Source organism: Triturus cristatus, chromosome 4_2 (assembly GCF_964204655.1).
Source record: "Triturus cristatus chromosome 4_2, aTriCri1.1, whole genome shotgun sequence".
In the NCBI taxonomy this organism is placed as follows: domain Eukaryota; kingdom Metazoa; phylum Chordata; class Amphibia; order Caudata; family Salamandridae; genus Triturus; species Triturus cristatus.
This window is the reverse complement of record NC_140586.1, coordinates 136,375,011-136,388,788: the sequence shown is the minus strand read 5'-3', so window position 1 is coordinate 136,388,788 and position 13,778 is coordinate 136,375,011. Positions and strand designations below refer to the sequence as shown.

Genomic DNA, 13,778 nt, shown 5'->3' with positions numbered 1-13,778 from the left:
ATGTCCTTTAGGTTCAATCCCAGAAACAGGGCACCTGGGATGCCAGGGGTGGGGGGGGTGCCTTGTTCTCACCACCCAGGCTCCATTCATGTTTTGTGTAACAGACGGAGCCAAACAGACCCTGGACGCAAAAGTTTGCAAAATAGGAACGCCCGGAGCTGCAAAACAGTTTGTTTTCTCAGTTAGAAGAACCCATTTGATTTCTTTAGAAATAAAAAATGTATTCTCTAGATGACAGAAGATAGTCACGATGTCATGCCCATTCCGTGCTCGGCCTCTCTAAGGAGACTGCTGGGCAGCTCAATAGATGAGCAGCGACAGCAACCACCTACCTGACCCATCCCATACTAGAAGGCGTGTAGGTTGCTGTTACTGGCTGTGTTTTATTTTGCTTACCGGGTTCCTGCAGCGTCGCGCCATGGACGAAGCCCGGGAGGAGACACAGCCAGAGAGCGGCCCACTGCATCTTTTCGCCTGCGGTCGCTCGTTGGATGGAGACACCGTGAGCCATGGCCGCTTTATAGCCGCTCTCGTAACACATTAACGCGTAGGGTTGAAGTCTGAGAGCCGCGCCACCCGCCAGCCGCGGTACACAAGCACATTTATTAATGCGCAGATAAAGGAGTCAGGGACACCTGCCACGGGCCGAGGGAGACCGGGCCGCGTGCCACGGGCGGGGATTACAGAAGCACGGCGCGCGCTACCGAAGGATCCTATTACGCCAACGGCAGCCAGGCTTGCAGCTGCTTTTACCAACCCAGGGGCCCCATGAAGTTTGGAGGAGCCGTATGTATGCTCTTCTTCGGCCTTTCCGATTTTGGGTCAGCCTTGGCCTCCGCCTTCAGCACTCCTGAAAATGAAGCTGCCACGGGGTCGAGATGGGCATTAACCTTACACTAAGAAACCTGCAAGGAACTACTGGTTAGACACTCTGTGTGGCACAGTCAGGGCTTTAAGTGGGATGAAAAAACTGGGGGGGAGGGGAGGTCTGTCTCTCAAATTGGCGTGGACAATGTAATTAAGGGCGTGGCTTAAAACATGTAAGCTAAAAATCTGTGTTTATCATACTATACCGTCCGACTTGTATTTTGCTGTTTCTGTCAATGCATCCAGATATGATACTGAAAGTAACATCATACCTACAACAGGTCAGGGCTATTGGCTTTGTCAATGGTTGTTAGTTTCGTAAGATAAATAAGCAGCAACTATGGCTTGTATATAATATTGAAAAAGCTTCCACTTAAGGCCCTGGTGAGACCACAAGGATGTTGCTGCTCCTGAGTTTCAAAAAGAGAAGGGAAATCAAGAGAGAAAATGACTCTTTAAAGGATTTCCCTTCCTCTACAACGCTCACCTGGCATGACGTCATGCTGTAACTTCTCCACTAGTGAAAAGTGAGCAGTGTGAGAAGCGCACATCGATGTGCCTGCTGTCATTGCAGTCCGGAAAAAAACTGATCTCTTGTGCCAGGGCACAAAACAGAGCCCAATAGAGACCCATTTCGAGGCCCCCTTTAAAAAACTGCCAGTGCTCAGCACCGGTGAGACCCAGCCCACTTAAAGCCCTGGGCACAGTAATGGATGGCAGGAACATCAAAGGCAGGGGCGCAACTAGACCTGGACCTGGGGGGAGGACGGGCCGAGGGGGAGCGATAAGCTATCCAGACAGGGCCGGCTCGAGCACTGGTGGCGGCCGTTACATAGTCTTTTTTGGCACTCTCCTCCCCCATAACCTCCTTCTCCACCATGAATTCACTCACTACCACTCTCCAACAGTGCACCTCATCTCTCCATAGCCAATTTCTGAAGTACATTTAAAACATTTTTTATAGTGTTACTCATAGTTCACTCACATTCAGTTCTGTGATCTGCATGATACTCGTTCTTTGCAGCAGGCACATTAACCCTCCGCGCTACTTTACGATGAGCCAAAACTGCCACTAAACAAAATTCCTAACCCTCACCAGTAAGAACATTAATCACCAGAGTTATCTTGACATTTTTATTGTTGCCTGAAAACTGCGTGATACACTCAGAAGTACATGTGCTTTTAAACCAAAAATTATTTTTAAACACAGCACCCCTCACCAAGGTCAACACCAGGTGTGGCTGCACTGGTCGCACCGCCCTAAAGCCAATTCTCCGCCCAGCAATGGGGAAGGACAAGCATTTTCAGAAATGGGTCAGAGATAACCTCATAGCCAGTATATGAGGAAAAGGATCTCTGTAAGTGGTGGGGTGTGATACTTTCGCGATATTCCAGCAAGCAAAAAAAGTTAACAGATTTCTCGTAGATGATTTAGGTAGAGTAGACTTCTCCCCTGGGAATTTTGTGAAAATGTTGGGATCAAATTTGCTAAAACAGTACAGACACTTATAGGGCATTCATGACACATTCCAGTACTTTCATAGTGCACCAGGGAAGCCTGGCCTCTCCTAGGAGTAGATCTTGTTTTTCTCAAATTTCTAGAGTCAGAATTGACTTCCACTAAACCATGATCATCATTTTTTCAGGGGTGAGACCCTTATGCCAGGGAGTACATTCAGTATGACGCTGTCAGCCTGGATAATCGGGGGTCACATGAGCTCCCGTCATGCTATGTGACTGAAGGCAGGGCGAGTTCATCGGCCGGCAGCATCGACTTGGAGCTGCAGCTAGACCACGGCCTGAAGGGGCAATGAAGAAGCTGCAGGAAGCACGGACCTCTTCTGAGCCCTCTGAAGTCGGCATGGATTACTGCGGACGCAGCTGACGAGGAGGCAGACTCGGCAGGCGAGGTGGGAGCCACGGCATCAAAACAGACAACAATTTTGCGCACCAGCGTACCTTGATGGCTGGCGAGCTGGTCTAGTTTTCTTCCTCAATGGTGCCCTTCATAAAGGAGAAAAGTTGCTCACGTCATTGCTGACACGGCAGCAGAAACAGCAGAGGCCTGGAAGGTCGGCGGATTTATCAACGGTGCCTATCAGGAAAATGTGATGAGCCTGGCTGTACTTGGGAATTCTTCAGGAGGCGGTCCTATCATCACGTGAGCCGCTAGCAGCAATCAGCCTAGAAGGACTTTTTGACCAAGAACGCGCAAGCCCAGGTTAGAAAACTTCTTTACCTCAACATTGACATTTGCTTAGCGTTTTTGCAATATTTTTGAACTGTTACTTCTATTACCACCATGAGCTGACACTTCAGGGCAGACTCTAGGCCCCGCGAGGAAAGTGAGGTGGTGCAGAAGTGGCCTAGCTAGGTTTAGGCGCGCCTTGCGTCCCTCACATGTTACTGCCATAGCTCCACTTCATGGTGACTATGAATAGAATCTCTAGAGATAACACTACCAAAAGCCAGCCAGCAGCAAATTCTTCTTGTGGTATTAAAAATCGTAATCAAATTCCTTCAACCAGGGAAATGGAATTCAGGCAATTTATCGGTGAGCATAGGAGTGGCTCCCCTATTGAGGCATCTGGGCAACAGGGCCATCTGGATTTTTCTTCACTTGAGAAGAATCTGGATGGGCAGCAAGTGATTGAGGATCCAGCCATGGATGTCTGTAATATTACAGAGCCACCTCTACACGTAGATAGCCCTGCTTCTCCCCAAACTATAGACATAAGCCTAACAGCATCAAATGAAGCAGTAACATAAAGGGTTTACTCTGGCGGCAAGCAGGGGGTAGCACATCCATGGTTTACAAACCTCAATGCAAAGGATCAGCTTAAGTTGACTGGCTACTTTGCATCCAAGATAACTGCAAATCCAGATAGCCAAGAAGAACTCTGTTTTGGAGAGATGGCAGTGAGTACATTTGCGGATACCTCCTTGTTTACCACCGCTTTGGATACCACAACTGAACCCACTAATGACCGCACCGCTAAGCAAGAGGCCGCCGCTACCACAGATTTCACCCGAAATCCAAAATAAAGGGATCAGGGATGGGCGTACTGATTCCACAAATGTACTGCTACAACAAATTCTGTTAGAGTTAAAGAATATGAAGCTATCGCAGGAAGAGGCACACAAGAAAACGGAATCCCAGCTGTGCTCAATTCAATCTCGTATTCAACAGCTAGAGTCACGTATCATAGAAGCATAGCAGCGCATATCAGATCTTGAAGACAGCACACCACGGCACGCGGTCCAAGTGACCAAATTACAATCTGAGCTGGTCGAGTTGCAAATCAAGGTTGATGATGCCAAACATCGGTCACAAATGTCTAACCTACGGATAGTTGAAGTTCCCGAAGGACAGAAAAATGGCCAATCAGTGATAGTAGTCGTATCAGACCTTAGTTCTAAATACGTGTGCCCAGAAGTAGCAGTACAGAAGACCAATCTTACAATCACGTGGCGCATCGTGTGGCAGCAGTTCAGTATCCCTATGCCAAGTACCTGCGAACTATCATTGGAAACTTTGGTGACTTTAGAATTAAGGAAAACATTTTGGCATGTGCTATTCAAGACAAGGTGTACCAGTCCCTGATCATTTTTCGTTTAAGTTATTTTCTGATATGTCTGCCTTTTCAGCACGGCGCAGGAAGGAATTCAGGTGGATGATGAACTGCTTTCAGCAGCTTGGTGCCCCGTCGGGTATCATCCAACAAACTAAGTTGAAAGTTTTGTAGAAGGGAAGGGCTCACATCTTTCAGTCAATTGAAGCAGCTCGGGAGTTTCTTCAGTATCTGCAACACCAAGCGGTAGGGAATAAGGCATAATACAGCCAGATACGTTTCTAGGCGTCACTGGTGGTATATGCAGTCTGATATGTTGTTTTGCTTTTTTTTCTCTTCATAGGTTCAGATGTTCACTAGTGCATAAGGGATTACTGCCAATAGTGTTAATTTCCACTATGGCTGTCATAGCGCTCTAATTTAGGGTTAGGGTAGTGTCGGGGAAGGCACAAAGTGCGGCAAAGGGTTTAGAGGGGCACAGCGGGAGTAGGCGGGGGAACCCATGGAACTCTGGACGGGGAGGTTCCAGAGGCAAGAGGGTCCAAGGAAAGGTGGGGTGAGGGGTCTCGGGATCACGGGGTGGGGGTAGGCAGATGGGGAGGTGGGGTGACCAGGAGAAAAAAATAATAATGTTACAGTAGGAAAGAAGTGCAAGAATACAGTTGGGTTTTTATACAGTGCTTACTCTATTTTAGAGATTGCACTTAGGTCTCTAAAGATAGTATTGTGCTATGTAAATGGGTTTCACAACAGAGTGAAACGTCGATCTATGTTGGCTTGGTTTAAAGCATCGCAAGTAAATGTCATTTTTTACAAGAGGCACATTACAAGGAATGGTCTCCTATGCAGAAAACTCCTGACATTATCCAGCACAAGTTCTATGCTTCTTCTAATGCAGTCATTAGGGAGGTTGCTATACTTGTAGGTAAGAATCCACAATGTGATATTACAATGGTGCACAGAGATCATAGTGCCAGATGGCTTTGAATAATACAGATACGAATTTTAGTAGAGTTATTCAATATGGGTATTCAATATGGGAAGCTATTGTGGACCCACTGAGGTCTCTCCTCCAACTTTGCAGTCTCTGTATGATTTTGCAACAGCACAATCTGGACTCTTTCTGATAGGTGGTGACTTTAACCTACTGAAAGATTCAAATATTGACTCCTCTTGGGCCCATAAAACGCAGACAAAGCCTAAGTCAAAAAAGCTGCTACAGGATCTAATGCGTGATTTTGCTATGGTCGTCTGCTGGAGGGATGAATATCCATGCAAGAGTAAGTATAAATGTCACTCCGGGCAGTTCCACTCTTCCTCTCGGATTGATTTGCTTCTTATCTCCCATACCCTTCTAAAAGCAAAATCAGAAATAAGTGAGAACCCTTTTTCGGATCACGCAGTAATCTCGGTTAAGTTTAAGCTTAAAATTAAAACTCAAGCAAAAACTGGGAGTAGATAGGAATGGGAATTTTATAAATCCCCTTTTAACTGATGAGCAGTGGGTTATTCAAATGCGCCCAGCATTAGAGGAGCTCTTGAAGCAAAATATTACTACAGCAACGGAATTCTCAATTTGGGGTGCTTTAAAGGTTTTTTGCGGGGGGGAGTAATTGCCTATAGGACCTATAGGAGGAAGAAGGAGAATGATGAAAGGGTACAGTTAGAAAAAGAACTAAGAAGGGCAACAGCAAATTATTTTGTCTCACTCACTCAAGAAAATAAAAATAAGCTCTCCAGTACGAAATACAACTTACAGGACTTCTTTACATCAAAGGAAATACTGAACTGTAATTCTGTCCTACAAAAGAGATATGAAGCGAGTGACCACATAGGGAAACATTGAGCTTGGTCAGCCAAGCATAGGACTAATGCCAATTGTGTTAAAAAAAAATAACTGACCCAGTAGCTGCCAGAACTACACCACATCCCCAAGAAATCGCCAAGATTTTCCTTAATCATTATAAAGTGCCACACTCCAAGTCACATAATACCACCTCGGAGGAAGCTACAAGCTGGCTAGGAGGGTTAAATATTCCAATACTATCTACGGAACAGAGAAAGACTTTGATTTCGGCTATCTCACTTGCAGAAGTCTCACAGGCGGTGAATACATCCCGGCAGCTAAAGAAAGTGGGCCAGATGGAATACCCATTGAGGTTAATAAAGTCTTCTCCCCCACAACTGAACACTTTTTTAGTGTCGCTATTTAATGGGATCCTTTAAGGGGGCATTTTTCTTGATACGTTCACCCATGCGACGTGAATCAGTTTTGTTAAAAAAGGGAAATCTGAAGAAGAGGTCAATTCCTATCAGCCTATAAGCTTACTAAATAACGATTATAATATCTTCTCAAAAATTCAAGCAAACCAGCTTTCACAGATGATTTCCTCAATTACACATTGGGACTAAAATGGCTTCCTTCAAGGTAGGCTCTTGGCATCTAATACTCACTAGCTAATCAAAGCTATCAACTTTTTTTTCTAATAAAGTTAAAGCAGGAATAATAATGCTGGACATGGAAAAGGCTTTCGATAGATTCCAGTGGAATGTCCTCTTCACAGTCCTGGAAAAAATTGCGATGCCATCTAAATTCTGCCAGGTAGTGAAAATGTATATTGCAGCTCCAAGGCATCTATAATCATTAATAGGAATGTGGCTGGCTCAATCTTTATCAGCCTGGGGGCTCGCCAAAGCTGTCCCCTATCTCCCGTGTTATTATCCTTATTTATTGGGCCTTTGGCATGTGCTATCAGGCATGATTGTACCAATATAGCCCCTGTCTTGGGATCCGCTGAACTTAAATCATTTGCAGATGACATGACCTTATACCTAGCAGCAGATAAAGACAATATATTGAGAGCCTTTTCTAAAATGAGTAAATACACTGCAATAGGGGGAGTACAAAATAAACCACTTTAAATCAGAGAAGCTACTTTTTAATTGTTCACCAGAAATTTTACCTACTATTATGCAGGTACATCATTCAGCAAATAATGCCATAAGGTATTTGGGGATATTTGTGACCTCCCGATTGGAAGATCTATTTGTGCTCAATTTAATCCCCACGTTAAATAAAATGCTTAATCTTTTAAAACAATGGCAAAATCTTCCCATAACGATTATGGGCCGATTGGCTCTTATTAAGATGAGAATCCTACCCCTGTTTTTATTCTTATTTTCCAACATAATGACCAAGGTCCCTCAATCTGATTTTTGATGCTATCAATTCGGAAATGAGACAATTTGTATGGCAAGGCAAAAAACGAGATTGAGATGACAAGCCTTGCAGTTAGATGTAGAAGAAGGAGGCGTTGCCCTTCCTAATTTCATTTGTACTATCAAGCATCACTCATTAATTGGCTTAACTATATTATTTCGTAGGATAAGTAGTCAGCAAATTTAGTTTTAAACATAATGCTACAGCAAGTTGGGATTGGCCTCTCTTCATTCTTACAAACCACCATATGACCGAAAAAGTCACAATACAAGATTCCTCAGGCCATAATGATCCATTTCCAAAGAATCTGGGAAGCTCATGGAATCCCCTGGCTTCATCCACAGTGAAGTCTATCAGAATGTGTCCATTTAGGGATACAATGGTCTTACCAGGTTTGTCATCAGTGGGCTAATCTAGGGTTTCATAAAATACAAGACTTGTATGGAAAAGAGAACTTTTTATCATGGCAGGAAATAGTAGACTGAAATAGTACCACAAATATGTTTCTTGTGTTTAGCTATGCACAGATAAAGCAATTTTGTTCAGGAATTACAGGTTCAAAAGATAGTAATGGTTGCGCCCAGGGAGAGCCCATCTGGTTCTAAGAACCAAAGGGCTGGGGATCTGGTATAGACTACTTAAGTCTGCAGATAACAAGCAGATGGTTTAGATCATCTAGAGAGAACTCGAACATCCACGGGCTGTCATTTGAACATTCAACAGTAGCAGGGTTTTAATAAAGTGAGCTGTAAGGCAGTAAAAGCAGCTAATTTAAGGAGTATGGCACTATTTGGTAAATGGATGATCTACTACACACCTGCCAGACTACACAAAATGTATCCTGCTGTGAATGCCAAGTGTTTTAGATGTAGACAAGCAATTGGGAATTGGCTACATGTTGGGTTTACATACAGCCATCTATGGAAATTTTGGCAAAATGTGTTTTTAGAAATTGGCAAAAAAAATATTAATCAATTTTCCTCCAGAGGCTTCAACTCCTCTCTTTGGTACAGCAGAAGCAGCGGAAGAGTTAACTATTGGCCAGCGCCAATTTATTTTTATTGCCACTTTAGTAGCAAGATCGTTAATCCTAGCCAATTAGAAATCAGAGATGATCCCGGCAATCTCTCAATGGCTTACTAAAATGCAAAGAGATTTTTTTTCGGGAAACCATATATGCAAAAAGGGTTGGCACAGTAGTCAAATTAAATAGAATCTGGAAGAATTGGAAATGAAAATTGCAAAACTACTGGAGTGGCATTCGATAAATGGTCACTTCTGAATTGTTTAGAGTTAAATGAAGCACTTTATTGCCATAGGAGAATTACGCACACACTTTATATGTTGAAATGCCCTTTTTTATGGTATTATGGAATCTTATTCGCTGACAAATTTAAATTCTTTATCCTCCTCTCTCTTTATTATTAGGAGTTGGGGGGTGGGTTTGAGAAAAACAAGTCTTTTATCTGAAGAGTGAATTAAATGAATATGGAAGTTGTAACTGGCAAGGCATTTTAGAAAAGATTTGTGCTAGGGATTATGCACTATGTAATATTATCTGTTTTGTTCTTTCTCTGCTGCATCGTTAATAAAAAATACAAAATAAATGAAAGTGTCAGAAATTTACCAAAGATTCCTCAGCAAAAGTCATGGGTACCACTAAAAATTCCATCCGATATACAAAGGTCAGCATTTTGCCATTAACACACCCTGTAAAATCAGTACAGTAAATCTTATGACAAGAGCTACCTCAAATATCAATTCCAACGTTTTGCTATGGATCCACCCCATATGCTAAGAATTATGTGCATCATGTCAGGGACTTCGGCCAGGTGTGGTGGTGCATTGTGTCTGTCTCTGCCGCTGGATATGACTGGGCTGGTGGCTTTCTCAGACAGTTCGAGCCCCCACATCCAATGATGGTGTCCAAATAGAAGCAAGTCAGGGCCTGCAGTTTGCCATATGTAACACCTCCCATCCATATGCTATTAGTGATCTTGTCCATAAGGCAAGAATAAACTCCTGTATGCCAGACCAGCAGCACATTTGCACGCATAACACACATACACTCACACATTCTCTCACACTCACATTTGCACTATATCTTTTACACTCTTTCGTACATTTGTACTCTGTCACACTCACACACTGGCACACTGCCACTCACACGTCCATTAGTCAATCTGCTTTTATTGTGTTAAAAAAGCTTGCACTGCTACTTCTGCTATACCTGCCTTTCCTTTTAGTAAAACTTTAAAAAAACATATTCTGTATACACTATTAAAAATATATATGTATATTGCTTTCTCAATGTTTGTTACAAGTATGATGTGAATTTGCTGACATTCTTCTGGGGGAGTGAAGTACCTGCTCTGTGTTGCCCAGGCCAGTAGTGGAATCCGCTGTGCCCTGTTTCTACTAAGGACACCGGTACCATCGTATTTTTACAGGAAGAGCTGCAGCGGGTGCTACTGCCTCCACTGGGGACTGCAAGTTGCCCAATTTCCTGTCTTCCCCCACCTGTCCCTGACCTCCAGCTCTACTTAAATTGTGCTGTGCTCTTGGAGCGAGTGGCAATCGCAGGGTACACGCAGGCCAGGTCCGGGCCCTTCCTGTGCCCATCAGCACCAGAAGGAGCCAGGGCAGGGCCACCCCACTTGTTTTTTTTTTTTTCATTCTTCTTTTTTCTCATTGGGTGGGCAAGTGTGAAACTGACAAGCCTACCTGCTATAATTGTAGTTTTTTCTTCCCTTTTTTCCATCCTTATATTTTGCTCTTTTTTTTTCTTTCTTCATCTCTTACTTTCTGCATTCTTTAGTTGATAATCCTTGCACTAATGTCATGACGTGCCCCGTTCCAAGTGACCGCACATTGAACCACATTTTTAGACTAATTAACTTTATTTATGGCCCTTTATCTTTAAACTATTGTTGTGGCCTACGAGAGAGTTGCCATCGATTTATTATGGGAAACCTACTGACTGTGCACAAGAGAATGTTGTTGCGTATGTATTCATTTCTTGCATCTAGCTTTATGCAAATTGTATGTCTTATATTTATCTACTCTTGCTTTTAGCCTAGGTGGAACTTTAGCACTCCTGATTATTGTTGGGCGGCTTTTGATATTAGAGCAATAGTGTAGTCCTTTCGAGTACCGCTTTATTAAGTTCCAAGTTCAGTGGTGACTCCTCCGCTAGGGCGGGAGAGCGTCGCCATACTGCTATTTCATTTTTCTATGCGGGAGTCGGGACGGGGCTGAGCTCTGTGACGCCAGAGATGGAGAGGAGTGCACATGACGGTTTGGCGGGCCCTCAATGGCCGGCCAACCCGTCATGCACACTTGGCTTGTTCTCTATTGGGCTGTGTTGCACATCCCCGTGGAGAACATCCCCAGGCTCCCAGGCACTGCCTGAGTGTCCAAACAGGATACTCAGACCAATCACAACGCTGCTCCTGCAGCATCGTGATTGACTTGTAGAGTCCAGAAGCCTGGGCGCTTCCAGCAGACTTAGGACAGAGGAGAGCAGGCGCCGGCGCAGTGGAGAAGGTCATTTTTAATTTCTTTACTGTCTAAGTTCCATGTTTAAACCCAGGGTGGGGGAAGAGAGCCACCGCCCTTCCATTTCAAACTGGGCAGTTTTTTTTCCCAGAGCATAGAACGCATGCTACCCTGAATTCTATCACTCTTAAGTACTAATTTATCTGGGTACTACAAATTAAAATAAAGTGACAGGTCAAAGGTATCATCACAGGGATTTGTTGTTGCGTTGTATCTTCACCCTGTCGAAAGTGAACAGCTTTGAAATATTATTTTAGGGAGGAATACGGGGAAAAGAAAAAATTATGAAAAATTCATAGGCGAACCATAAACAAAAAAACAATTATCGCCCACGCTCAAATAATTGTACTTTACCAGATATAGATAATCTAATACAAGAAGTGGAGCAGATCCTCCACCCACAGTTAAAGCTAAACTATGCAATTTGATTAAAGTTGCTCCCATATTCAGTAAAAAAAAAGACGTCCAGCAAATTACAATGCTCCTAAGATTCTACAGCTGCCTCCACGCAGAATCGCGTTCCCTTGCGCCCTCTAGCAATGCAGAGTTTATCTATTGATTATTTCGTTCAGGATGCCCACTCAGATCCCCTGATGTTGTCGCTGTAACAATCAATTCACTCGCACTCAGAACCCTCCAATGTATATTTAAATCAAGTCCCCCTGGAATCAGTGATAGTTTGCTCTAACTGCTTTGCGGCATTATCCCCAGCCAGCGGCAGAGGCTAGGACTGATTCTCGAGATAGGACGTCATCCATAGAGTAGCCAATTAAGATCGAGGTGATGCACGAACAAATAAACCATCTCTGGGAGACTAAAACTATTCTGAGAGCTGAAATCCCGGATTTAAGATCGAAAGTTCATACTCTTTTTGAACTAGGTAGGGAGCGACCTCAGCGGGAGGGCAAAGTGGTAGGTAGAGGCCTTTGGTTAGAAGGGAGCCAGAATGGTGCTTTCTCCAAATCAGCCAATAATGAATTCTTACCCAGTAAAATGAATGACTGCTCCCCTAGGCTAGCTTGTATTCCCAAGCCATTCAATGGAGCTAGGGAGGCTATTTCGTCTTTACATCAGTCCACCAAGAGTTTGATCGAAAGTCCCTCAGGGACCCAGATAACCTAAGAAATTAGGGAAATCCCTTCCATTCTAGGCCAAGTCCCTTTAATATTGCCACCCTTAAATTGCCTTCCGCTATTGCTCTCATAGGGAGCACTAGAGGTTCCACTGATTATAATCCCCATTAAGATTCTAGTCATTCTTGAACCAGATTTCTTAATAGCAATACCTTCAATATCGTTACTCAAAATGATTTCCCCCCAACTATACAGGAACAACGGGAGAGGAGCCATGAATCTGATACTTTTTTGCATTTTAGGACTATATACATAACAGGGATTCCTAAGATTTCGCGACACTGCCAAGAAAATGAGGCCTCCCTTATTAACAAATCCATACATTGGATTAGGGATGACCATAGTTGTTACAGTGTGATTCATTCAGATATCCTTGGGGCGACCGGGTCGCCATCCGCAGACGATTCATATTAAGTTAACCCTTTACCACCCGTCTTTAGTTAATGGGCTACTAGCTTTGGAGACTGAACCTGTCCCCCAATAAGCTCTAGCATCCAGTTCAAACCCTGACCACCATTGCAAAGAGATAGAAAAAGTGTCAAAATCCTTTTATGGCCCTGGCAAATAATTGACTCAAGCCCACGGGTAGCACTAGCCTAGATCAACCATCTAGTGGTTCTATCAACCTGCCGAATGAGCTACATCAAGAACTGTGCACAGGAGCTAACACACACCCCATTAACCCTATCATTTCAAATGAAGATCTGAATTCCCAGTGAAGCTTTGCCTGCTTCATATCCTAATCCTGATCTTGCTGAAGATTTAACACAACCCAAATTACAACTGGACTGGCCTTTTTCCGAAGGTCATGAGATTGACCGTTCTCCTATATGTCCCCCAAAGTCACCCCCGTGAGGGACCACTTGTCATTAATTTCCTGGAACATCGCAAGCCTAAGGTGCAAGTTAGTCCAAGTGGACTGTGGGTTTTTTATACACAACAGTGTTATTTTCCAAGAAACCTGGAAACTGGAACCCTCATACAGGCAATGGTATAAACATTTTCTTATGCCTGCCCGAAGGTCTGTGGCTGGGAGGCCCTCAGGAGGCCTTGCCTTATGGTTTAGTGTTAATCTGGATAGCTCTGTCAAACAGCTATCCATCGACTCACTGGATCTGCTCGGGCTAGAGATTTTACTGTGGCATGGGAAGGAATCATATTTATTTTATGTGTACGACAGAAGCACCTCGAAGAACATGGATTCTCCAACCAAATCACTACTGAGGAATCATATTAAAGTCCTGACTAGCAATGCCACTGTTATTGTAGGTGGAGATTTCAGCATCTCTTTGGAACCCCCAGCCCTCCTGAAGGAAATTGCTAGTTTGGAAGATCAATTTTGGGGTATTCCCAAACTCTTGGGTCAGCCCAAATGGTTCTCTGCTAAGACAGCACTACAGGTGAAAGATTTGTACCTAACTGCCAACT

At 43.8% G+C, this 13,778-nt stretch overlaps 1 protein-coding gene across 1 annotated transcript in view; it reads right to left on the bottom strand.

The window, feature by feature from the left end:
• LOC146833170 (uridylate-specific endoribonuclease C-like) overlaps window positions 1-589 on the bottom strand; it is a 139,415-nt gene extending 138,826 nt beyond the window's left edge. The window contains exon 1 of the mRNA XM_085600811.1: window positions 397-589. Coding sequence (XP_085456937.1) covers window positions 397-541 — 145 coding nt within the window. The 5' untranslated portion in view covers window positions 542-589. The remainder of the gene's footprint in view (window positions 1-396) is intronic.
• Between the last annotated feature and the right edge of the window lie 13,189 nt (window positions 590-13,778).